The 26,375-nt window shown below is 45.0% G+C and overlaps 3 protein-coding genes across 5 annotated transcripts in view; 2 read left to right on the plus strand and 1 right to left on the minus strand.

The window, feature by feature from the left end:
* Thoc7 (THO complex 7) overlaps positions 1-2,986 on the plus strand; it is a gene marked incomplete at its 5' end in the record, with an annotated part of 9,289 nt that extends 6,303 nt beyond the window's left edge. The window contains 3 exon segments of the mRNA XM_013506938.1: positions 1,079-1,145; positions 1,225-1,294; positions 1,992-2,986. Of these exon segments, the coding sequence (XP_013362392.1) occupies positions 1,079-1,145; positions 1,225-1,294; positions 1,992-2,059 (205 nt within the window).
* A 198-nt stretch (positions 2,987-3,184) lies between these two features.
* On the minus strand, positions 3,185-21,081 carry LOC102021907 (putative uncharacterized protein C3orf49). 2 transcript variants are annotated; one of them, XM_013506936.1, is made up of 8 exons: positions 20,992-21,081; positions 20,816-20,907; positions 18,355-19,556; positions 16,893-17,972; positions 13,437-13,759; positions 7,844-7,965; positions 3,923-4,036; positions 3,185-3,487 (listed from the first exon to the last, which is right to left on the minus strand). In XM_013506936.1, the coding sequence occupies exons 4-8, from the start codon at positions 17,015-17,017 to the stop codon at positions 3,290-3,292; spliced, it is 882 nt and encodes a 293-aa protein (XP_013362390.1). In that variant the 5' UTR covers positions 17,018-17,972; positions 18,355-19,556; positions 20,816-20,907; positions 20,992-21,081; the 3' UTR covers positions 3,185-3,289. The 2 variants fall into 2 exon arrangements, with proteins under 2 accessions (XP_013362390.1, XP_013362391.1); XM_013506937.1 differs by lacking the exon at positions 20,816-20,907 and having other exon boundaries at positions 20,992-21,074.
* Positions 21,082-21,182: 101 nt separating this feature from the next.
* The window catches only part of LOC102021163 (cadherin-related family member 3), an 87,474-nt gene continuing 82,281 nt past the window's right edge, over positions 21,183-26,375 (plus strand). For both annotated transcript variants that reach the window (XM_005409033.2, XM_005409034.2), the window contains exons 1-2: positions 21,183-21,356; positions 24,332-24,528. In XM_005409033.2, coding sequence (XP_005409090.2) covers positions 21,281-21,356; positions 24,332-24,528 — 273 coding nt within the window. In that variant the 5' untranslated portion in view covers positions 21,183-21,280. The remainder of the gene's footprint in view (positions 21,357-24,331; positions 24,529-26,375) is intronic.

A 26,375-nucleotide genomic window follows, 5' to 3' on the forward strand; every position in this document is an offset into this window, starting at 1 on the left:
TTCTTTTTCTCTTTCTTTCTCTTTCTGTTTTCCTCCTGCCCTTCCACTTTTTCTTTCTGTTTCCCTACTTGGGGTTGAACCCAGGGTCTCCCTCGGAAGTACAGCCCCAGCCGTTCTGATGCTCTATGTTGTGACGACATAGGCCCTGGCCTAAGTCACACAGTTGCCCAGGTGGGCTGCTACTTGCCTCCCTCCTGCCTCATCTCCAGAGCAGCTGGGACTAGAAGCAAGCTTCACTTACCTGGCTGATGTGGTTCTTCTTCAGACTTAAGATGTGCACTTTTAAAATAGAGATCAATTAAAAAAGATACTGAATGAAGTCTAAATTACTGCAAGTTCCCCAAACACATATAGAACAGTAAACACTTATAAAAGTTAGAAACCTCATCCCAAGTGTTAGATATCCATACTTTGTACTAAGCAGATATATAAATACAGTATAAGTATATGCATTTTAAAAAGATTAGAATGTTGCCATAGTTACCTAAGTGAGAGGTAGAGGAGAAAAAAGGCCTGAGATAGAGGATTGAGGGTAAAGTTCAAAGGACATTTCTGTTTTGTTTTTGGTTTATGTTTGTTTGTTTTTGAGACAGGGTCTCACTATGTAGTGCAAGCTGGTCTTGAACTTGCTTATGGAGCCCAGACTGGCCTTGAACTCACATGATTCTCCTGTCTCAGCCTCCCAAGTGCTGGGATTATAGGCGTGTGCCACCATGCCTGTATATATGCTGGCTCGAAGGACATTTCAAGTTAATCAGGAGTGATTATTTCTTTTACTGAAAGAAATATTTGAAATTAGTATGACCAAATACATCAGTTCTTGGGTTTGGGTGTTCTATTTTCTGTGTTTTCCTGTATGTTAAAATTTTTTATCTAAAACTGTATTTTTAATGAAAATAGTCCATATTTAGGAGTTAAGAAATCCCCAGCTTTAAGTGTTGCTATAGTGAAATGTTATAATTGTTTATATATTTTTTATTTTAAAAATACTACTTAGTCATTTAAAAATTCAATATTAAATGTAAATTCTGTTTATCCAGTAGCAAAATGTAACACTGGCTTCTTCTTTTTTTTTTAGGGAACTAGAGGCTCTGGGGAAAGAATTAGAGCACCTTTCACATATTAAAGAAAGCGTGGAAGATAAGGTATTTAGCCACACAGCCAGCCTTTCTTGTGTGTGTCTCACAGACTGAATTGTGTAAACCGCTCTTCTTGTTATCACAGCTGGAACTGCGGCGGAAGCAGTTTCATGTCCTGCTTAGCACCATCCACGAGCTTCAGCAAACCCTGGAAAGTAAGTGAGATGGCCCCGGAAGGGACGTTTGGGGAGACTTTCGGATGACTGAGAGGTGTACTTCTGAAGCAAGCATCCGGGGAGAGAGCGTGTCCGGAGTCACCGAGGAGGGTGGCGGTGGAGAGTATTGGAAGCCGTTCCTCTGCCCAGCATTCTGATCCGTGCCAAAGGGTTGAATTGTTAATAGTACGTGATTTAAATACATAGCGAGTAACTTTGAAGAAAGCTCAAGGATTGTGGATATGGAATTTTTCTGGCTTTATTTATTTTTCTGTGGTTTATTACAATAAAGCAGTGATTCGGGCCCAGGCAGGCAGTAGTGAGTACTCAGTACTCTGCATAGCGACATTTGCACACCCAGTGAGCAGGAGCGCCTAGGAGAACTGAAGCTTCATCCTTGTGTTGAGTGGAGCCAGCGGGAAAGTTCTGGGACTTTTCGTTATTTTCAAGAAAAGCCTCAGGCCCTGATTTTTGTGTGTGTGTGAAATCTATTACACACATTTTAACATTTGATTCACCTAATAGCAACAAGCAAAACAGTATTTTTTAAATGAAACATTTGTGTGGAACGATTACATTTTGTCCATCCTTACTTTAAATGTATTGTCTAGTAAAGGATAGAAATGTCTTCATGCATACACTAAATATGAAATTTAGGCAAATTCGACAGAAACTTTGTGTTTCTTTCTCATTATAGATGATGAAAAGCTCTCGGAAGTAGAGGAAGCCCAAGAAACGACCATAGACGCGGATCCTAAGCCGTAGCAGGCTCATCGCTCACCATTCCCAAGAACATTGAAGGAGCTGCAGTGATCTTAGTGTGCTTGGAATTTGCTGTGCTCGTTTTGGCAGTGAATACTTTGTTTTCAAATATTAATGCTTCCTTCACTCATTTCTTCACACAAAGGAAAATGACTTCAGTGTATTTTTTTTATTAAAACACATTTTTTATTTTTAAAAGGCAGAAAGCAACACTCAGTATGTTTAATAAAATGTGTTTAGAGCTGGATGTTTGTGCTCCTTACAGTCCAGGTAGTTGTTAAGTGGTAACATCAGCTGCTTTATAAAACAAGTTGGGGATTGTGAGAAGGTACCATTTTTAGGATATACAGGGGAAAATGAGTCCGTTCCGAAATTACTACCGCTTTTAAAAACAAAGTCCATGACTAGGCTTCAGGGGGCCACAGACATATAAAATTATGTGCAAAATGTTTATGGCAGGGAAAGTTTCCATGATGCTAAGGATCACTGGTGTAGGAGGTAACTGTAAGATGCATAGTAAGTTCACAGGCATTGCTCTCTTACCTATCTCTTTGGTACTTGAGGAATGTGATTGTTAAATGGCTTGTTGTTATGTTTTCTTTCTGTCTTTTTAATAGAAAAAATATATACTAATATAATGAGTTGTTTGGGGTAGTTTGTTCAGATTGTCTTCCATAAAGGATTTCATAATGATTGTAAAAATTAAGGTAAGGCTGAATGACTTGGTAGTTTTCTTAAGTGTTAAATTACATATACAGTACTTCTTAGCTTCCAATCTTATCCATTTATTTCAGTCAGAGACATGACACTGCATGAATCATAGCTTAACTGGGGTATATTTTTGTAATTTTAATAAGAATTTTTATCTTTAAAAATGAAAGTTTAAAATTGCCTCAGTAGTCATATTAAAGGTGTCAAAATACCTTTAAATGCTTCCTCTAATTTCATCTGGCAAATTATTACGGGAGGAATTTCTTTGTAGAATTGCTAAACCCTGAGAAGTGTTTCTGTTTTCTATTATTAATAAGGATTATGCAGCAAAAAAAAAAAAAAGCTGTTTATATGGACTCACAATTAAAAATCAGTTTTTGAGAAAAGATCTTTTTTAAAGAGCTTTTAGACAGAATATTCTATTATAAAAAGCCCCCTATTTATTAATTCACTACAGAAATTGAATCCAGAGTATGTATTAAAAGGTAAGAATCCCTACAAAAGATAACTTCTCCAGAAAAGTCAGAAGCAGCAGCAGGTACATGGGAAGCACACATTTTTCAGTTTATACTTCCTCATAGTTCTCTTGGATATCCTCTGGAATTGCTTAGAAGACTGAAGAATTTCGTCTCCTAGAAACTCACACTGTTGAAGCTCAGCGTGTCTTTGGGCCAACAGTTTCTTAGATTTATCGGTCACTGTTTCTAAAAGGTCATCCACCTGTGGCAGACAGAGGAAATTATGTATTAGAAAGACTTGTCAAAGCCAAAGAGCTAGTTGCTTTTCCTGAGTGGAGTTCAGGAATTGGGGACGTTTTTGCAAGTCCCAAAGTATTATTCTAATTCAAGCCATAGCAAGTGGAGCTTGAAATCATGTATTTACCACCCAGTGATAAAGCCCCTTTCTTCTCCGAAGTCTGTGTGTGTAGACTTCACTTTAATGGAATTCACTTAATATTTACTAGGCACACAACATCATCCTGGGTGCCCTTAGCAATCCTTGAACCACTCTCGGGGTGCCCCCCACTGACATTGTTTCTTAATGCTGATTGTCAATTACGTCCCGCATGCGTGCTGTCTAGCAGGACCGTGCACTCCATTACTGCCTGATCCTCTGCTGTGTCTGAGGCACAAGGTAAAAGCCTTTGTCCACTACCTGCATTTGAAGCTTTCCGACTGTCAAGTCTGATTTTTGGAGGATGTTTTCCACGCCACGTTTCTTTTTTTTAAGCCCTGGAAAATATGACCTCTTTTTGGATGAATATGATACCTATTGTAAAAATACAGAAACATCCAGAATTAGGAAATACCAAAGTTATTTCCACGCTGGCATTTATAGTAAAATTCTCACCCTTCGGCTATTCCCTTATGAAGGGAACATTTGCCACCTGACACCGGGTTGGAGCCCATGTCCGTGTTCTCTGTGCCCCGTGTGTCTGCTTTGTGCCCAGAGCTCCCTCTGCAGAGAGATGAGGCTGTCTGGCGCTGGGAGGGTACTCAGTGGCAGGAGGAAAGCAGGTCGTTCGTGAGGGGAAGGGGGGTTGGCTGCGGAGCACCGCGAGAGTGGGGCTGTTGTGGACCAGTGCCCCCGAAGGCTCATTATCGCGGGGTCCGGTTGTTAATTCAGCCCCATCTCTGCAGGTTTCTGATGTTCACGGCAGTCGTGTCTCCAAACACAAAAGCAAGCTGTGGGTTCTTTCTGTGCCATGCCTGAGACTTTCTGTCCCTGGCTCTCTGGCGACGAGCGCCTGCCCTGATAGTGTGGCTGTTGGAAGCCATTCCCAGGTCCTGGCTAATGGGCCATTTTCAGGCTCAGTAGTTCACTGTGCCTTCCCCTTGTACGTGATCATTAGCACGAGGACTGTTGTGAAACCTCCACGAAGCAGGGTGTGGTGCCACACCTGGGTCCGACCCTCCGCCTGAAGAGGGAGTTCACAGATGGAGCCCGCCGCGCCTCTGCTGCCCTGCCTGCTTGCTGCCGCTCCAGCGCCCCTTTGCAGAGCTTCCCTGATCCATCTCAAGCAGGAGCCTTCCTTTTTCTCTCGCATAATCCCAGTGCGTCTTCCTACCAGGTATCCTTCACACTTGGTAGCTCCAAAGCTATTTTTATACTGATTGAATACAGCTATTACCATGTCTAGCGCCTAGCTAGGCAGGCTTTGTAAACCAGGATCCTTTGGAGCTGTGTAGTTCGGAAAGAACAGGCCTCCTGCAGAGGTGCACTTCTTTGCAGGTCCTATTGATTGCCCTGAGAAATTGTGGGCCTTGTGTTTCTAAATCTTTCTGCTTTTTCAAAAGAAAGTTGGAAAAATCTATATTTTAATTAGAAAATCCTAGTTTTGAAATGTGGATGATGAATTCAAAAGAATAATCTGAGGCCTAAAAAAACCCTTCTATAGCTAATTGATAATCACCAAATTAATGTTTTTTGAAATACAGAGACTTTTGGGGGTTTCTTGTTTGTTTTTAAACAAGGTCTTGCTATGTAGTTTGGGCTGGGCTGGGCTGACCTTGAACTCATATATAGTCCAGACTGGTGGGCTGGCCTTAAACTCTCAGGGGTCCACCTGTCTCAACCTCTTGAGTGCTGCGATTACAGGTATGTGCTGCCATACCTGGCAGAACAGAAATTCTTAATGTAGTTATAGCCAAATATATCAGTCTTTGTGGCCAATGTGGTACATGTACTAAGAAATCTTTCTCAGAGCTGGATGTAGTGGCATACACCTGTAATCCCAGCACTCAGGAAGCCGAGGCAAGAGGATTGTAGTGAGTTAAAGGCCAACCGGAAATACACAGCAGCTAAACTGTGTCTCAAAAACAAAACCAAACAAACAAAAAACCAAGTCTTTCTCTGACCTGAAATCATGACAGTTGTCTTATAGTCTTTTGGAAGTTTTGAGATTTTGCTTTTCCCACTTAAATCTACAACCCAATAGGAATTAATTTTTGTATGTGAGAGGCAATAGGGATCATATTTCGTTATTTCCCCGTACAGATGTTTGTCTCAGTGCCATTTGCTGGAAAGGTTATCCTCACAGCAGTGCTCTGCAGTATTACAGTTTAATGCGTCTCTCCTCTGTAAGACAGTGAGTTCCCCAAAGGGAGGATCATGACCTCTAGATTATAGTTGTGGCCTCCGTACCTAGAAATTGCACAGAACATGTTAGGGGCACAATAAACATGAACCTTACCACAGGCAAAATTCAAAACTAATACTGGTGTACCCCACGAGGTTCTAGGGCACTGTTCCATAGAACTATGGATGAAAATGTTCTCTATGCTGGTCAAATGTAGATAGTAAAACTGAGGAACTCAAATTTCAATGTCATTTAATTTTAATTCATGTAAATAGTCACCTGTAGCTCTTGGCCGTCGTATCGGTCAGAATAATTGGGCAGTACTATTAATACGTGGCACAGTCATCAAGAATGAGGGGCTGGGAACTTAGCCCACTTTATTTATTTGGTACCAGGAATCGAACTCAGGACCTTGCACTTGCCAGCCAGGCACGTATGCGGCTGAGCTATATCCCTGGCCCTAGCTCACTTTTAGAACATGTGCTTAGCATATGGGAGACTCTGGGCTCAACCCCCAACACCACCAAAAAGAAGGAAGAAAAAAGAAGGAAGATTCTAGAGCCAGGACTTCCGGTGTCAGAAGCCTGGCTCCTGCCACTCAACTGGTCCTATTACTCAAGTGCTGAATGTTAGCCTGAAAGCAAGGCTGGTACTGCTACCTACCAGGTAGAGCTGTCCTGATAGTCATCTGAGTCCATTCACTCAAAGCACTTAACAACACAGCCTGAACGTAGTATCAGCTTTAAGTAAGTGTTTATATGAAACAGTAACATTTCAGGGCACTACTTTTTAAATTGGGCAGTTTGGCATGGTGGTGCATGCTCGGGGTATTAGCCACTCAGGAGGCTGGGGCAGGATGGTCACTGGAGCCCGTTAGTTCAAGACTGAGTAACATGGCAAGGCCCCATCTCAAGAAAAGCATCTACTTCTCTGATTATGACATTGTTTCCTAAAAACAATCTGGGCAACTTTCAGACAAGTAAATCTTTGGTTGGAGAGTCCTAGGTCATATTGTATGATGCTGTCCATGCCATAAATGTGTCTATTTCAATTCAATTCCATTTGTATTAGTACTTGTTTGCAGTGCATAATGAATACTTTGATAGTGGAGAGTTAGTGTGTGTCTATAACACATCTTAATTCTTTTTATTTCCTCTTTCCCTTCCCTTCATCTCTTGGTCCCCTTCCCTTTTGCAAAAGATCTGTCCCCCTTTTTTCTATTATCTGTCTTTTACTTTGCTCTTTAAATTATTTAGACTTTGGGCTTCTTATGAAAGAGAAATCGTGCAATATTTAAACTTATGTGTCTGATTTATTTCACTTAACATTATGGTCTCTCTTTTTCCTGTGCAGGACTCAGATTTCTCCTTTATCAATTCCTTTTTGAAGAAAATCTGGAATTGATCTCCTCTGCTGCACTGACCACATTTCAAGGTCTCAAAGTCACGTGTGGCTAATGGCGACTTTACTAGATGACAGACACTTGTGTCCTTGCAGGGAACTCTGCTGGGCTGCGCCGGTCTGCACGTGCCCCTTGGCCAGATTGCTGATGTTCTGAGTGACACTGCAACGGTTGAGCAGCTGGCGTAAAGCTCAGACTCAACCACTGTCCAGATTGCAGTAGGAGGTGAGCAGTCTGAGCTGAGAAGTAGAGAATCTGACCTTTTCTTCTCCGCGTCCTGACTTTGTGGAGAAGAGACACAAGCACCAGAATTTTTTTTTTTTTTTGGTCTTTTTGAGACAGGGTCTTGCTATGCAGTTCCGACTGAACTTGAGCTCACTTTGAAGCCCAGGTTGTCCTCAAACTCGCAAGGATCCTCCTGCCTCAGCCTCCCAAGTGCTGGGATTACAGGTGTGCGCCACCACGCCCAGCTAAGCACCAGACTTAAAGCATTTATTATGAGGAATTTAGGTCGGACAAAGTTTGGTTTTTGCAAAATCCACACACACTGACTTATGTACAGGTCCCCAGAGGTAAATTGGATTTAGCATTTTACCTTTTGCAGTCCCGAAGGCAGAGACGTCACAGATAACCGCTTGGTAGTTCTCCTGGCCCTGAGGAATGTATTTCCTTGAGTTATCTCCTCTGTCTCCGCTTCTACATCGAGTTGTATAGTTGCTTAGAGAAATGAAACAAGAAAAGAACCTGTGAAGGTCACAATAAGCAAATTCTTCCTATTTGAAAATATTTTTGGCATCATGTGCTGCTCAGTAGCTTTTATTTTTGGGGTTAAATAAAAAGTGATTCACACCTGTAATCCCAGCAGTTTGGGAGGCTGAGGCAGGAGCATCACAAGTTCAAGCCCAGCCTGAAAAACTAAGCAATTTAGACCCTGTTTGAAAACAAAAAATTTTGAAAGGGGGTTGGGGATGCAGCTCAGTGTGAAAGCTGAGCTCAGTTCCCAGTACTGGTAAATAAACAGACAAACAAACACAAATGGATTTGCTAGCCAGGCATGGTGGTGCACCTCTGTAGTCCCAGTACTTGGGAGGCTGAGTCGGGAGGATCACTACAAGTTGGAGGCCAACCTGAGCTATATAATGAGTTCAAGGCTAGCCTGAACTATATAGCAAGACCCTGACTCAAAAAGCCCTAAATAAAGAAATAAAATGGGTTTGCTTTTCTTCACTCTGCACTTTCTCCGTACACATCTGCCTCTCGTGGTTGTGACCTCAGTGGACGTCAAACCCTTCTGACAAGGAGGTCACCTCCGGGGGTAATTTTGCGCTGTGTTGCTTCCCCGCTAACCCTGTGGAGTTAGGACAAGTCGCCCCCAGCTGCACGGCTGCCCTGTGTGCTCATTATTGACTGAAGCACAGTTTCAATTTCCTCTCCACAAATGTGGTCAAAGCGCAAGTGTTCACATATCATCTGAATAAAAAGGTTTTTCCTATATCCAGAAGCCATGCGAGCTGGGTGTGTTGGCGCACTCCTGTAATCCCAGCACTTGGGAGGCTGAGGCAGGAGGATCATTTTGAGTTCAAGGCCAGCCTATTCTACAAAGTGAGCTCAAGTTCAGCCTGAACTGCATAGCAAGACCCTGTCTCAAAAAGACAAAAAAAAAAAAAAGTATATATATACATATATATATATATATTTTATATCAATTCAATTCTCGACTCAGTAAATACACACACACACACACACACACACACATACATATATATATATATGCAGCTTTAAAACACTACAATAAATTGAAAACCAATATCAATAGCATTAAAGTTTAGTGATAAAACTAAAATCGTATTTTCTGCAGATGGTAGTGAACTTGCAGTTATTCTTCTTTTAGTTAGAAATTACCAGGGGCAGGGCCCTGAAATGACACTTTTCTATTTAACACTGTTGTGGCCAGGGATTGCAAGGGAAACAATACAGGACACATAATTTATAGAATTATTTTTGTCACCCAAAGAGAGTGCAGGAAATCTGTCCACACACTAAAGACCAAAAGAATTCTTTTTTTTTTTTTTTGGTTTTTCTCCGGGTACAGGGGACTGAACTCACGACCTTGCACTTGCCAGGCAGGTGCTTTGCCGCTGAGCTAAGTCCCCAGCCCCAAGACCAAAAGAATTTTGCTGAGGGCCTAGATCCCACGGCAATGTCCTGCATGAGTCCAGCTTAAGACCTAGAGCCCATAACAATACCTCCCACAAGTCCAGAAGGAGGCCTAAAGCCCATGACAATGTCTCATGCAGACCTGTTTCACGGATCTGTGTTGGGAAGGCCCAAAGGTCAGCGGCAGAATCTAGAAAGTCTGTGCCAGCGGGCTGAAGGATCTGTGCTAGCAGGCTGAGAGATCTGAACTGGAGTTGGGAAGCGATGCTCAAAGTACGAACCAGAGCTCCCCACGAAAGTACTGCAGCCATCCTCAGCGACAAGGAGGTCCCAAGCTCCTCCATCGGTGAGAACAGCTGAGTTCCCATCAGGAAAGCCAGCATGACAAGCTTCTCCAGGACACTGAACAGTGTACCATCTTCCCCTCCAGAGCCAGGAAGCAATGCTCAAAGTGAGGACCAGAGCTCCCCCAAAGAGAACCAAAGCCAGTCTCAGTGACAACAAGGTCCCAAGCTCTCTTGACAATGAAAACTGCCGAGTTCATCAGGAAAGCCAGCATGACAAGCTCCTCCAGGAGAACAAACAGCTCCCTATAGCTTCTCTTCCTCTCCAGTTCTGCCTCTCATGCTGCTGGCAACAACGCTCAGATGAGCCTCCCACACCCAGCGCTACGCTGGCTCCGTTCAGCTGGGTGTTACAAGTTGATCACCAGGACCACAAACATTTAGCTGTTCTGCAGGGACCTCAACTCAGAAAGTCTAACCAGAACTCATGATTTCATTTTTATTTTCTTTCTCCTCTTCCTCCTTTCCCTTCTTTAATGGTCCTTCACCTCACTCATGCTAGGCAAGCACTTTACCACAGAGATACATTCCCTGCCCCTTTTTTTAACCATTTTATTTTGGAAAAAATTCTCACTAAGTTGCCCAGGACTGCTCTGAACTTATGATCCTCCTGTCTCAGCCTCCTCAGGTACCTGCAAGCCCAGCAGAACTCATGATTTTTCCACAGTCCAGATCCATTGTTCATAATCTCAGTGAATGCTGCCTTCCCGAAGCCTAGCCAGTCCTCTCCCCCGCCTTCCACTGCCCGGCTACCTCAGCTGTCACAGCTTCTGTCCACAACTGCTCTTCCGTTATCTCCTCATCCCAAACACCATGAAAAACACCCACCCTAATCCCGTATCTTCTGCATTCTGCCACCATAGCTATCTTTTACAAATGCAAATCAGGTTGTATAAATCCCCACCTTAAACCAGCTGTGGTGGCGCACACCTGTAATCCCAGCGCTCTGGAGGCTGAGGCAGGAGGATCGTTGTGAGTTCGAGACCAGCCTGGGCTACAGAGTGAGCTCAAGGCCAGCCTGAACTGCATAGCGAGACCCTGTCTCAAAAAGACCAAAAAAAAAAAAAAAAGCCCACCTTGAACATTTTCAGTGGCTTGTTTTGTTTTGTTTTGTTTTGTGTTGGTGTTTTGAGACGTCTATGTTCAGGGCTGGCCTTGAATGCACAGGGATCCCCCTGAGGCTGAGCCTCAGCTTCCCCAGTGCTGGGATTACAGCCCTGAACCAGGCCTGGCTATTTCTTACCACCCTTAGGAGGAAGTTAAAAGTTCTTACTTAGCATGCGCTACCACCTCAATTAGCCTCTCTCAGGCCTCTCCCGGCCTGAATTTCACTTCTTCCTTATGCCTAAGACTCTCCTGCTCTAACTCCTACTCATCCTTCAGATCTCAATTTAGCTGTCCCCTCTTCAGGGAGGCTTTTCCTGAATCTCCCTAAAATTAGACCTCCTGATGTGTCTCAATAGTACTCTGGTCTCCTGCTTTTGCATCAGTGTAATTATCTGCATATTGTCTGAAATCCCTTTATGCTGTCACGCAGTCTGCTCTGTTTGCTACTTGATCCCACATTCTGTGATACACTTGCAATAAGCACTTAGCAAACATTTATGAAATAGATTAAGAGCGTTCTGGAGTTCAGAAGAGGAAAATCTCTTCAGGTCACAGCCAAGACAAGGTACTAAAGTTAGGGCCGCATCTAAAGGTTATTAGGTACGTTTGTGGAGAAGCCTTAGGTGAGAGATTTGTCACTCCATCTCAGATGAAAAAAACATCAGCGCATGGGTTAGGAGGAGGAATTTGGTCCTCTGTTTCCTGTGGGGCCCCCAGCTGTAGCCTGGCAGTATGGAAGGGTGTCCTCTTTGCTCTTCTCAGCAGAAATGTGCAGGTCATTCCATAACCAGGTAAACACTACATGCTCGGGTGCTTGCATTAGGGGCTGTTATTTCCAGAGGTCAGTCTGTTTGCAAGGCATCCGGCCAGCTGCAAACCACTAGGGTTTTGCTTCCTTGGCTCCCCCTGGCCTCCATGAAGGTACCCTCCAAGTTTTCACCCTTGTGGTCATCCTGTGAGCATCGTCACAGGATAAAAACAGCCTTCTATACTTTTCAAATCCCCATGGAACTGCTCAACGTAAAGAATGGGCTGTAACGTGAGCTGTGAGCGCTGATTAATAATAATGTCCACCTGGCCCACCAGTGATGGGGAACACGCCACACCCAGGCAAGACACTGACTGTGGGAAGCTATAGGCATGGACGAGGGGAAGAGTATGTCAGAACTCTGTATTTTCTGCTCAATTTTTCTGTAAACCTAAAACTGCTTTAAAAATAGTGTATTTAATTTTTTTAAAAAGCTACAGACAGGAATGTAAACTTTGGGGATATTGTTAGTCATAACTCAGAGAATCCTCCCCCCAAAATAGAATTACTATCTTGCAAAAAAGACTTAAAGTTAACAGTGCAGGCTATTGTGTCTCTTCGTGACAGCTCTATGCCATAGGATATAGGTTTATTTATTTATTAGGGACAGAGTCTCACTGTGTGGCCCAGCCCGGCCTCGAGCTGTGGCCATCCTCCGGCCTCACTCAGCCTTCTGAGTAGTGGGACATAGCCATGTGTCACCATGCCGGGCCTTGTGGAGTGTATTTTAATTTTTTTTTCTTTTTTCCTATTTTCACTTGACCCAAGCTTGCTCTGCAGAGCTTATTTTTTTTCCTGCATTAATTAGTGTGCAACTTTGCCACCATTAGAGACAAATACAAAGAAAGTTAACAGTTCAAATATTATATCTGCCTATAATCCCAGCATTTGGAAGGCTGAGTCACAAATTTGACACCAGCCTGGGCTACATAGTGAGACCCTACCTTAAAACAAAAAAACAAAAACAAAAACAAAAACAGATAAAAGAAAACCTAACATCACCAGTCACAGCTTTTATTCATTTAATTCTCCCAGTGCACCTACTCTTGGAAGCAGCCATTTGAAAAGCTATGGCACCACCTTCTCCCAAAACAAAATCCCACTTTACTTTGATTTTTTAGTATATATCTATGTTTATGTGTGTACACGCACATACGTGCGCACATATGTGCATCGACATTAAACAGAAAATGACTTTGGGTTGATTTGGCCACTGACGAATCAGACCTGGAGGAATGGGGATGACAGTCCATCTCATCTAATGCTTCTCAGAACGCGGGGGCTGGACTCAACTGGGGTCTTGCAGACACACAGCTCAGACTCAGCAGACCTGCTCGAAGCCTGAGATTCTGCACTGTAAGAGCTCCTAGGAGCGCCAGCCTAAGGTACGTCCTGGCTCTCAGTCCCGAGCAGGAAGACTCATTGCTTTAGGGCCTCTGGAAGGGTGCTGGATGGCATGATGGGGGGTCACATAGTGGGCAAAGCCATTCGCCTCATGACCAGGAAACAAAAGAGGAAAAGGAAGGGGCCTAGGTCCCGAGACCCCTCCAAAGACAGGCCCAGGAGCCTACGGTCCCACCTACGCCCCACCCGCTAAAGATTTCACTACCTCCCAGCAACGCCACCCTGTGAACCACACCTCAGACACACGGGGGAGGGCTGCAGGGAAGAGCACACGCAACATCCAAATTACCGCGGGTGGCAAAAGCCGCTCCCCCCCTGTTGCCGTTGCTTCGGGCCTTGACAAGTAACGGCAGGCTGCCTTTGCTTACCAGTCTGTGAGAGCTTTCTCATTCTGGGTTTGGTAAATGACCTGGGCGAAGGAAGCTCCTTGACAATTCTAGGAAGGAGCCTCTGTGCGCTTGACAGGGGGCCTTTCCTGGGGTTGGTGGGGTCCTCTCTGCTGGTGCCCGCTGACTTGCCCCTGCACGTGTAAGGCAGGATTCTCCCGAGAGCAGTCCTCATTTTCCTCATCAGGTTTTTTTTCTGGTTTTGCTGGCTTTCATAAAACCCTCCGTCACTTTCACTGGATGATTCCTCTTTGGGGACCAACACGCTTTGTTTTACTAAGTCAGTAGACACAGCCCTGTGCCATCTAGACAAATAAAAATTGCACCAAGGATATCGGAAGGTTAAAGATGGATAAGTTACTAAAATCCAAATTCAAATGCAAACAAAGAACAAAATTCCAGAAAATGAAACGGAAGACCACAGATCAAGCGGGGGGGAGGGGGGTGCAAAACAAGTAGTTCTTTGTGTTTTGTCACCAACTTGTATCAAGTGCAGTGTGGGCACTATTTCATTTCATGTTCACTGTACTGTCAGAAGGACATGGTTATCTTCAGGATGACCACACTAAGACATGGGTTAAACTCATTGACCAGGGCTGGAACGCTGATCTTATCTATGACTGATAGGATACATAGCCTCGTACTGGCAAATTTGAATGCTATTTCAAAAGTGTCTGACATACATTTTGTTGGACACGGCAGTTCTGGGGGATGGCAGTCTCCTGGTGTAATCGCTAAAGAGCAAGCTCTTAGCCCGTATGCATGCTACATTTGCCTAGAACACTCATTAAGATAAAATTCTCTAAACTTGTGCTTCCAAAATTTCAAATAGTCACATACTACCTTTGTAATTTTCATATAGTTTTGTAATAAAAGACATCTCCTAGTACTTTTCTATGTGCTAAATATTCTTCCAAGTGGTTTCCTACCATGTTACATAATTCAGTACTTACGCCACCATCTCTTTAAGAAATTAAGGTTTGGGAGACTTGTAATTTGTGCCCAAGGGATCTGATCCCAAGATTTGTGTTGTTAACCTCTATGCAAGCGTGAGTGTCACCTATGTCTGGATACCATTATTTACCTAAATACTTCTTACAACTGTTTCTTTGGTCAGCATCATCATATTGATAATATATATGAAATTCTTGGTTTTTTTAAATTAGAGTTATTATTTTCAGGTAATTATAGTTTCATATGTAGTTGTAAGAAATAATTCATGGGAATTTTACATATTCTTCACTCAGTTATCATCTTGCAAAAGCTTGATGCAAAAAGAAAAAGCTTGATATATCATCACTGCTAGGAAGCTGACATCAGTACAACAAGACACGGAATGTTTCCCTGCCGCTGGGTGCCTCCTGTTTTACAGCCGTGCCTGCCCAACACGGCAAACACGAATACACTATTTACACAAGGTTTTAGCCTTTGAAGCATGTTCTACAAAAGGAATGTATTTGTGTATGACCTGCTAGGATTTGCTGTTTTTTTTTTCTGATGGTGGAGATGGACCCAGATTTCGAACGTGTTAGGTAAGGACTCTACCACCAAGCCGCTGCCTCAGCCTTAGAATTTTCATTTAAGATAATTCTCTGGACTTTTGTCCAGATTGTATCAACAGTTTGCTTCTTTCCATCTCGAACAATGTTCCATGATATGAATAAACCACATTTTGTTTAACCATTCCCCTGTGGAAAGCCATTTTAATTGTTTCCAGCTTGGGGCTGTTAAGAATAAAGCTGCTATAAACATTTATATACAAGCTTTTGTGTGAATGTATATCTTCATTTGTCAGCATAAAATCTCAGCTGTGACATAATATACTCTACTATATTGTGTTATATGATACTTTATTTATAGCATAAAGTATATATTTCTAATATGAGTTAGAATAAATTGATAACCATTGAAATAGTCTCTGTGTACTAGCTAAAGCAAACATCCTGGTCCCACCAGGAGCATGGATAGTCTCCAGCCCCTGCTCCGAGCCGAGCCCGCTTCACCCAAAGGAAGAAAACAGTGAGGGCAGGTGCTGGGCGTCTCGGTCTGGATTTCTGTCAGAACTGCTGTTCCCCTCTGTGTAACCCTGGTCAGCCCCAGCCTCTGAAAGCTTTGGGTTTTCTCACGTGAAAACGGGCACACCATCCTGAGGAAGGCGGAAATAATTTGTGCCAGAACCGAGTCAAGCTTCAGGCAGTGGCAGCCGTTGTGGCACAAGACTGAGACGAGGGTGGTGAGCGTGTAGGAGCAGCTACACCGGAGCAAGGGAGGCGGGCGGGAGAGCCGGCAGCCTGCTCCTGGGCCGAGGACAGAGGGCTGCAGACTGCCCTGCACGACCCGGGGGCATCAGGGATGTTCATGTTTCGTCCTTAGAGCTGCGCCTAGTTCCTGCGAGAATTTTCTGGAAGATGTCAGTAAAGTGTGAAAACATTTTACATTCGGAGTATTCCATGCCCGCCTTTGTGGTTTTGTCATTGGTAAGAAATATCAGGTTTAAGACTGTTCTGATGTTTCAGGAAAGAGCGTGCACTTGTCATTAACGACAGAAAAAGGCCGAGAAACACGATAGAAAAAGGCTTTACTTCAACAGTCTGGATTCCAGTCCCGTGCTGGGGACCTCACGTTAGGGTCCCCGCACATTTTCCTAGGTAAGTGCTCTTTAGTGCTAGGACGGGAATGATAACTCAGAAACAAAGATCTAGGATTCAGTAAAGTTCTTTTCCTTTTGAAAATGAACTCTTCCATGGAACAGCAATAAATTATGCTTTCTAATTGCACCAAGTAATGTGGGAAGGAAAAGAACGGCACACGACTATTAGAATTGTGTTGGAATGAGGCCCTAACCCCTCACGGTGCTCCTGAATTCACATTTTATTTCCAGACAGAAGCGTATCATCTGCATCACGAACAAATGCAGCACTCCATATGACCAGTTATATGCGCTTTCACAGTAAAATACTTCATTGTTTAAAGAAAAAAGTGTGTGCTGCTAAACAGGCTTGGTATATATTTCAGCAGGCAAAATTGCTAGGACAGGGAACCAAAAGCATTGACTCTAGCCTTATTGTGAAGAAGGCAGTAACACATTTTCAAAATAATGGTATTTGCATGGAGATAAGAAGACTGACTTTTGATGCTAAATATATCAATTTATTATCAGTGTTTATTTTAGTCTTGTATGGCACATTAAAACTCAAATTCAGGTGGAAAGTAAAGGTTGCCCCTGTTAAAGCACAGGCTTTTTGATCACAGAATATGGCTTCTATGGTGACTTTAGCTTTGAGATCCAATATAGTTCTTCCTCCCCAATCCACAGTCTTTGTTTCTAAGGGGATTGCTTAGAAAGACATGTTACCCTCCCAAATCCTCACGGTGGATTTAATGAAAAGTCCCCAAAACTTCATTCCACAGAAAAATAAATGAATCCCCAGTACCCACCTTTCAATGCCCCTTCTTTTGAATGAGCCAGTTTTCTTCATGGGTGGCTGGGATCTTTGATGGTGGCCAGCTCTTCCATAGGCAACCTTAAGGGGTACAGGTAGATACAGCTGAGGGTGGTCCATTGTGGGTTCTTTTGCTGGCGGTAGCTGTGTTGGATTTCTTTAACTCTTCAGCTCAAAATTTTCCAAAGGGAATCACACAGTGACCAAAGGCACTGTTGAGTGCTAAGATGCTTTGGGTAAAGCACGTAGGAAAATTTCAGAATCTCCTCCTTATTCCTTACAGGCGTTAGAGACATCATTTATGAGACTGGCCTTGTTCCAACTTCAAAAAGGTCACCCATGATTCATTTGACAGAACGGTGGGAAATTCCACGGCACATTGTGGAATACCTCATAGATTTGATCTGACCATGTAACCACCGCCATTGGAGTGACAATGAGAAAAAGAATCACACACCAAGTGACAGTCACATTCAGATGCACATTTGAATCCCAGAGGGGGAAAGAATCCATAGGAATGCCAACGATCTGGTGCTCAACAAAACTTGAGCTTCTTTGGATCCGTCAGCTGGGGCTGAGAATGCTGTGACTTGCAGGACACCCACCGGAAGAGTCTAGCTGTTGCCATGCATCCCAGGGGCTGTTTCATCACATATTGGAATTTTGCAGTGGTCTCTCAAGGTACAAGGCTGAAAAGGTGGAGAGTCTGGCTCAGCCAGTTCCATCTTTCTGCATTTATTGCATGGAGAAGAGCAAATTCTGCCTCAGTGAGGAGTTTCACCTCAAGGTGGCAGCAAACACTAAGATTTATTCCCATGACTGGGTGCTCTGTTTTCTCAGCTTACCTGGACGCTTAGGAAGGCAAACTCATTCTGCTTTCTGGGTTTGTGCTCACCAGTGATCTCTGTTGTGCACAGGAATTACCTGGGACTCTTGTTTAAAAGCAGATGTCCTTATGCAGCGCTTAGGGTGGGCTCCAAGAATTTACACGTCTAACAAACTCCAGCTGATGGTGATGATACATGATTGGCGTATCACACTTTGAGCAATGAGGGGTTCTCATAAGCCCCAATATCTGCGGAAAGAGTTTTTTAAAAATGAAGGGGTTGGAGTGCAGTACAACAGTAGACTTGGACTTAGCCCGCATGAAAACGTGAGTTCAATTCCCACTACCAAAAACCAAGAATGAAGGAATGTTGAGGGGTTAAAAGGAGAAGTCTGGAGGTGTACGTAGGTTCCCACTCCAGTCCGGGAACTCACCTCACCTACGTGGGGGAGCTTCCTCATCTCTAGAGTGGGAATACTAAGGGCTCCAAGCCACAGCTTTATAGTGAGGTTCAAGTGAAACAGAAATTCTGCTTCAGCAGGAAATGAGACCCAGGATCAGGCAGCATCCAAGGAGAATGGTGCAGAAGGCCGTTTGCCCCACATTTTGAGAGACACTGCCACATGCTTACCTGACATTGGTCAAACGGACTGCCAGTGCTACACCGTCTGTTTCTCCTCATCTGTGGGCTTCCCCAGGTACTTGAGTGGATGAAGGAAGGAATGAATGAACACATGAATGAGCATTTTCTTCAACAACAAGCCAGTGTTTTTTCACACAGTATTTCTGTCTTAATTCTGCTGTGTTCAGCCAAATACCTGGCTGACCGTGATTACTTCACACTGGGACGGGAGAGCTGGTTTTTATTCACGCCTACGTGTGTCTGTGTCTCATATGTCTCCAGGAATGCATATCCTTGTGTATTTACAGTCTGTAGTAGGCTGAAAATGGGCTATGGAGGCTTCTGTTGCAACATGTGCAGGTCACGAAAGACCCTGCAGCATGTGATGCAACTAGAAGGAGGGGTAGGGTAGGAATCGGGGCTCAGAGCAGCTCTGAGCTGGGTCTGAATTCAGGTAGCAGCTTGTACACCATTGGTCTTTGGGCAGGTGACAAGCCTTCTAGGACCTCATCTTTGTATTCCTGAAACAGGAGTGGTCACTGCTGCCTCCCAGGGCTGTTTTATTCTTCCCGTACTCAACAAATATTTGAAAGCCTCATGGTTGCCGGGCACTCCTGAGACACCAAGGCCACTCCACAAATAACATACGCTGTCTGACCTCATCGAACTTAACAGTGAGAGGGGCTGACAACAAACGAGCCAAGGAGGAAATTAATTCTGTCTAGTGGTAAATGCGATGGAGACAATAAAAGAGGAAGGCAGTGTGCAGCGGTGGGGGTGAGAGGCACGTTAGAGGGGACCATCGGAGAGCCTGCCTGCGAGGTCATGCAGCAATAGTCAATCGTGTGGAGACCCAAGCATGCCGGCAGACAGCCTAGTGAGCGTCAAGGCCCTGAGGTGGAAGAGGTCTTCAAAACTGTGTCAGAGACCTGGGGTGCCAGGAGCAGAGAGACGGGTGTAGACGGCCAGCTGGAGAGATGGCGGGGCCAAGCCTGCTGAGTCCTGCCAGCCACACGGAAGCTTTTGATCTCGGTCTTCAGAGCAAGGAGAAGTTGTTGAGAGTTTTTAAAGAGCGAGTCCATGTACACGTGCTCTGGGCAGTGGGATGCAGCAGGGAGGAAAGTGACTAGAAGCCTTGTCCGTGAGTGACAGCTCTGGTAGAGGATCCAGACAGTATGTTTACAGTAGGTCAGTCATTTTCAGCAATGATGCTAGGGAAAAATTAGGAAACTGATGAAAAAAGCAATCAAATCTGGGTGTGGTGGAGCATGCCTGTAATCCCAGCACTTGGGAAGCTGAGGCAGGAGGATCGTTGTGAGTTTGAGACCATCCTGGGCTACAAAGTGAGCTCAAGGCTAGCCTGAACTGCATAGCGAGACCCTGTCTCAAAAAGAAAAAAAAAAAAAAGCAATCAGAAGGGTCACATGTGAGCATGAAAGTTCTGTTTAAGGTAACAGATGACACTTGAGGTGGGACACTTAATGTGGAAAAAAAGACCAACTATGCTAAGCTCCTGGAGAGGTAAAGAGGTATTTCAAAGACAAAAAACCATAAGAGCAAAAGTTCAGAGGTGGGTGTGGACTAGGCATGTTGGAAGGGAGGGAGAAGACCAACGTGGTAGGACCACAGGCAACAAGGGAAAGGATTATGCTTAGTTTTAAAATAATTACTTGCCAGGTACATTGATGAGGAAAAGGTGTGGTTAGGAAAAGATCTTCTGGTAGGTGACCCACCAGGATGAAGGTGGTGATGCTGAGGAGCTGAAGTTCACATTGAAGTGAACTTGATATGGGGTGGGCAGAGAGGGAGACACTAGGCTGGACAGTTAGGTATCACAGCAGTCCCCAGATGAGGTCACAGTGGTCTAATTAAGGAACACTCCGCAGAGCTTGAGGTAAGGCCGCCAGTCCAAGGTGTCTGAAAGTCTGCTCGGCTTCACACAACATGGCTTGGAGGCATCTCCAGCCGCCGTTCCCTGGGCATTTGAAATGCTCTCTGTCAAGCCAAAAATCCAGTGGAATAGGGCAAAGTGTGCTCCAAACACGATTTTCCATTGTTCTCAACATTATCCTTCTATTGAACACATCAGAGATTGCATAATCCTATTTTGGTAACCATAACAACAGTTAACTCCTATGGCGAGAGAAATTGATTGAAATCTCTAAGTCACAGATTGCAAACAAGGATCCCCCCTCCCCAGCAAGGAAGGGAAAAGTGAGGTATAGTAGGGAGGGGTGGGAACTCTCGCAAACTGTGGAGTCCAGGGATAATCAAATGTTATTTTACTTCAATTTTTAAAGATGCTACTTGTGCATATAAACATATGTTTGTAGGCCACAGCTTGCGGGCTGTCAATTTGCTGCCTCCAGAGGTGTTTTTATGCTAACTCTCCCTGCAGCTAGATATTTCCCATCAGGGATCCTAAAGCTGACCTCTTCTCCCAAGTTTTAACTTACACCAATCCACTAACCTTCAGTTGGCTCTTGGCCAGTTACAAGATTGTTGTTGCATCTCATCTTTAATCTGTTGCGTGCCACCCTCTCCTAGCAACCGGCTGGCCACCTGCAAAGGTGGTAAACTGAGATTCTGGGTCTTGACTCCAAACCTGGGTGTGATGAACGCAGAGAACAGGGCAGGACACTGTACCTCCGTGAACTGCAGCCGTTGGCAAACTGAATGTCTCCCAAGCTGGCCAGGTCCTGAAGGCATAGGGATTTGGGAGAACTCCGCTTCCAGGAGTATGAACTGGGGCCCTTGTCACCTGCTCAAGCCTATCTCCTTGTTGGGGCTTTGACCCTTCAGAGGAAACATATCACTTTACAGATTTCTCAGCTGGAATTGTGCCCGGGGTGGGTGTGCTCTGCACCTAGCAACAGGATGTTTCTGCTGAGAGCAGCCTCACCAAGACTGCGAACTCCTGAGAAGGCGGTGGGGCATGAACTGGAGGAAAGCAGCTCTGAGGTCGATCATGCCTCTGATCCCTTTGTGTCTTGTGTTGGTTGCTGCCCCAGGTGAGAGTTTCTAGCATGGCTTTGAAATGATGACTTAGTGGTCTACCAGTTTGTCTGTTATTTTCTTCATAGTATTGGTTCTTGAAGTAGCTAAGTTCTCCATGGCAGTACCTCATTGCTGTTAACATGTTTTCTCAGTTACAGATGATATGAATGGAGTCAGGCAAGCTTTCTGGAGGGCAATGACCACTCCTCCCAGTGTCTGCCATCTGTAGACTCGGGGCCAGCACCCGCCTCTGGAAGGCCCTCCTACAGAAATGCACCGTGACCCAGGATCTATGCGGGGATATTTGTAATAGCAAAAGCTACAGGCAATGTAGGAGGTGTGGTCAAAATATACAATGAATGCTTAAATTTAACAATTTTATTACAGTAAGAGACATCTGCCGTGGGCCCCTCAAAGCACTCCTTCTCACTTCGACCACACTTACCCACTGCTCTTGCTGCTTTCTGAAGCAGATTTGGAAGTTGTCTTTTGTAGCATCTTACGAGGTGTGATAAAAAGATATGAAAGCTGCTGATGATCGCCATCCAGTGGAAAGGCAGGTTTATCAAAACATGGGTCTGGTTCTGTGTAACTTCTGGCTCTTCCCCAAAGCCAAAATGACCACAAAAGGTAAACCTTTTAAATTGATTCAAGCTATCAAGGCAGGCATGATAGCACAACCAAAAACATTCACGAAAGAGGACTCTAAAAATGGCAAGAATAATGGGCTACATGCATTTGAAGCTAGAGGGATATCTGAGGGGGATTAAAAGCAATATAGCTCTTCCTGTAATAAATTTTAAAGAATTAAGTGATCACCATGTTTTGACCACATGTCCTGCATGTCCATCAACAGAGGATTAAATAAGTGGCATTACACCTGTGTTAGGGTCTCTGAGCCGCTAGAAGGAGGCAGGCCGGGTTCAGCCCAAGAGGCTCCTTATCAAAGGACGGCTGATTCCTAACTTCAGAGAGGACGAGCTGCTTGCTCAGGTGGTCATGTGGTGAGTAATCAGGGGGACGGGGACCTGAGCCAGGTCTTCTTGACTCCAAACTCCGTTCCTGATGTGCTTCCTCTCCTCCACACACAGAACTCCCGCTGTCAGTAGGGAAGGGGCCTTTCCAGTTCTGGCATTCTGGGACCTTTTGCTTTTTCCACTTTCCATGCAAGGAAATTCACTATGAACCGCGGTGCTGATGGAACCATTTAAGAACATGTAGGTTGGATCCAGCAAGTTCTGGTTCAGATCCTGGCCCCGGCACTGGTCATCTGTGCACCGTGAGGCCGATGTGTGTTGTTGCCTTGCTTTGTCTCAGTGGAAGTGACGGCAGCACCCCATCCCATAGGAAACATGGGGCTCAAATGAAACCGTCTCTGTGAAAGAATGCCCTATGAATGGCCATTACTATCAATTATTGTTCATGCAACAAGTATGTAGTAAGTACTCGTATTCAGGTATTAAAATAAGCACCTTCCTTGTGGTTAGACTGTGTGTTCCCTGGCAGTCAAACAAAGGAAAGGCTGGCACCATCTGATGTGTCAGATGTCATGGTGCGGGGCTGTGAAACCCTGGGAAGTGGAATCTAAGGCAATCCGGACAGCCTGGGAAGGTTTTCTGGAGGAAGTGATGCCCAAGGGACATCTTAAGGACGGTTAGAGTTTTGGAAAGTGGAAAGTGGTGTCTTCTAAACCACATATGCTGACCAGAGAGAGGGGAAGGAGGGGAGCGGAGCACGTGGAAAGGGACGTGTGGAGAGAAGGGGCCGGAGAAGTGAAGGCGCGCATGTCTGGCAGGCTCAGAGGCCTTTTCAAACTCCGGTGTTGGTCTGGGCTGCCTGAGAGCTGTTTGATTTCCCTGGTGCTCTTCTCTCACTGGGCTGTGGCAGTATTCTTTATTACGTTTTGTTGTATATTGCAAAATATGACTCTCTCACATTTCCTTAGCCTCTGTTCTCCCAAAGGCAACCCCAAGAGATGGGTTCAAGAGTAAGTAATTTATTTGGGACACGATTCTAGGAAACGGCAGTAGGGGCCTAAGGAAGTGAGAAAATGAATCATGTTAACAGTTCCACCGGGAATCCGAGGCTTATCTCGGATTGACCCCGAATAGAGGGTCAAGAAGTTGCGATGCTTAACCACACTGCTTGAGGCCGCTGGCTGCGTCTGCGGTCATTTATTCCGTGGCACTGGGACTTGTCCTTGGTGTGGGCTGGACTGCTGTCTAGGCAGAGCCGCAGATGCCTAGGAGATGCGTGGAGTCACATGGAGGGGATGGTGGGTCTGCTGCACAGGTCCCAACAACTTCGAAAAGAACAAAAACAAAATTGAAACAATGAAACGCAAAGCAAAGCAGGGTGGGGGAGACTTCATCCGCCTCTTGCTCTTGTGCAGTGTGAGCTGTGGGACTGGCTGCCTTCCTTTCAGACCATCTTTTCAGAGATGTTCAAAGTGCCAAAATAGAGACATGGTCTCCTGCTGGTGCAGAGGATGTCTTATTTAACACCCAGCATAATTACATTATTTTCTCTGTACAGGGAAATAGTTAGGAAAATTTATGCTTATTTTCTAAAAGACTCAAGTTTTTTATGTTCAGGGTTCCTGAAGCATGGTTTAGAGACAAATCCAGAGCACACATCACAACCACCTGGGCCTTGCGGCTGCCCTCGCAGAACTTGGAGAGCAAGGGGAAGAATGTGAACATGAATCTCATATTGGCTATGGTGCCATCAGAGAGAAAGTCCTTTGCCCCTCACCCAAAGGGCGCATGTTTTCTGCCAGTGTCCGTGAAATTGAGGCAGCCTAGCTGGTTAGCTTGCAAGTAGAACAAGTTCTCAAATCTTTGATGATCCAACTGAGCCACTTCAACCAGTTTTTATGACTTCTAGTGCAAATGAATGAAGCATTTATTGTACTTTTTTTTTTTTAGTGGTACAAAATGTGAAAGGGAAGCTTCTTAGAAAAAAACCAAAATTTTGTGTTTCCTTCAAGATGTTGTAGCTTTTCTCAATTTTGCCATCAAGAATGCCGACCCTGTTCTGGAAAACGCCTCTGAACACACACAGGTTGCCACGGTCAGCGTGTCACTCTCACCTTGGGCCTCTCTGGTTGGAGATCCCGTCATCCTTAACGCGAATCCTGTGGTGCATCCCTTCGTGCTGTCTCGTAGAGCCACACACCTGTGGGGGGTAAGTATGCCTGCAAACAGAATTGTTATTCGGTAGTCTGAGAGCTTGGAAATGAAACTCTTACCCCGCCTGTCTCCTCTACTGGATGTTATTACTTTAGCAGCCACTCACTGGGATCCTATAATGTGCCAAACAGTCTAAAAACCTCGGTCCCACCAGAACCCGTTTATTTCACAGATGTGCATTGAGGATCTTGTTTGCCAGGTACAGGACAGTGTCTTGCCCTCATGGCGTTTGCTGTCTGTGCAGATACCTGTTAATCAAGTAGATGCATACACAAGCATAAGATGTTTGACCGCCCTAAAGAGAACCTTATTAGGGTTCCCCAAGGAAGAGCTGTGTGAAAAACAAGCTGCATAGTGGGTAGGAATTGAGCAGAGGAACGAGGGACAATTCAGGGAAAAGGAACAGCTGTGCAAAAGCCCTGTAGAAAGAATGAGCATGCAGGAAGAAGGGATGGAGCCATCGGTGGGACAGGGGGAGGCCAGCTGTTCCTGCAAAGGCAATGTTCAGGCAGGCTTATTGTTCATCATAAGAGATGGATTCTGAAGATCAGGGTTCCTTGAGTGTGATGCACACCCACTGCACGCACGGCATTTCCTTGGTGCCTCTGCATGAGGTCCCCAGGCCTGGGGAGCGGGGAAGGAACAGTGTGGACATGGAACTCTGCTGCTGTGTGCCGCAGATAACATAGCTTGTAAGAGCAAGAATTAGTGTTCAGCTCTTTCCTGTTTGGCTCCAGCTACAGTTGGGTCCAGGTCTTTCCCTTGAGCCCCTCAGGCTCTTTAGGACACTAAGTAGTAGAAGCACTTACCTCTCTGGGTAGAGGGAGGAGAGTAAGGGGCCAACTCAACCCACGTGCACGCATCTGCTCAAATCCCACAGGTTATGCAAGGCACATGTCAGCCGTGGGAAAGAGAACTGTGCCCTATTTTTAGTAGAAGGACATGCAAAGACACACGGCAAAGGACATGAATATAGGGGGAGATAAAGCACTGGGGACATAAAATTCTCTCACATCTGCAAAAAAAACCTAGAATTTTGTAGAAAAGGGGCACAATTTGTATACATTTTCAAAGGATCACTCCAGCTCTTTTGAGAACAGACTATAGACGTGATGGGAGGTCTGTCATGGAGCTCTTGAATATCCTTCCCAAACCTGAGGGTTGCCAGACTTTTACATTTACTTTCCTGTCAGGGACCCTTGTAGTCGGCCCCCATCTCCTGCAAGGTATTACAGTGCCCAGTGAAAAGAAAGAGCAAGAGACAAAATGATGATGTGACGGGGATCTGGGCTGGCCGGTTGTTCACGGGAACAAAAGGCCAGGAGGCAGCCAGAACCTCGGTATTTATTGATCACGTTCACACTGAGGAAAGTGGCGAGGGGGTTATGGCTGGAGGTGCTGGAGAAATGGCGAGGCAGGCAAGGCGTGTGACACAGGGAACACAGCTTTCTTGTGAAAGAAGAACAGCCAGATTCGGGTTGTTGTAACAAGTAACCTGCTTTGTAGTCAGTTCTAGGAAGGAAATTTCTCCGGAGTCACACAGGCCTCAGCAGAGATGTTATCTCGTATCTTAGCCCCACGGTCTCACAGCCCACTAATCTGGGCTCCACTGGGCTCACTGTGGTGAGGAGCAACGCTAGCCCAACACACCGCCTACCTGCTTGCATGAAGACACATGCACAGGAAGCCAGGCTCAGCCAGGCTCACTGTCCAAACAGAAACCACCTTAGGGAAGTCGCCTCTGCACAGCCCGCCCTGCTCGGAACTGAGCACAGTCACACTTGGGTCTGGGGGAGGGCCACGTGGTGGTCCTCCGCACTTCGTAATTCAGTTTGGTGTCAG

Source organism: Chinchilla lanigera, unplaced genomic scaffold (assembly GCF_000276665.1).
Source record: "Chinchilla lanigera isolate Chin_1 unplaced genomic scaffold, ChiLan1.0 scaffold00116, whole genome shotgun sequence".
In the NCBI taxonomy this organism is placed as follows: Eukaryota; Metazoa; Chordata; class Mammalia; order Rodentia; family Chinchillidae; genus Chinchilla; species Chinchilla lanigera.

What these genes read in the sequence shown, in the direction of transcription:
- LOC102021907 (XM_013506936.1), bottom strand. Translation starts at nt 17,017, where the DNA reads ATGGACCACCCTCAGCTGTATCTACCTGTACCCCTTAAGGTTGCCTAT. An exon ending in TGCCTTCGGGACTGCAAAAG is followed by an intron (nt 4,037 to 7,843) that starts GTAAAATGCTAA and finishes TTTTTACAATAG; the next exon opens with GTATCATATTCATCCAAAAA. An exon ending in TCGGAAAGCTTCAAATGCAG is followed by an intron (nt 3,488 to 3,922) that starts GTAGTGGACAAA and finishes TGTCTGCCACAG; the next exon opens with GTGGATGACCTTTTAGAAAC.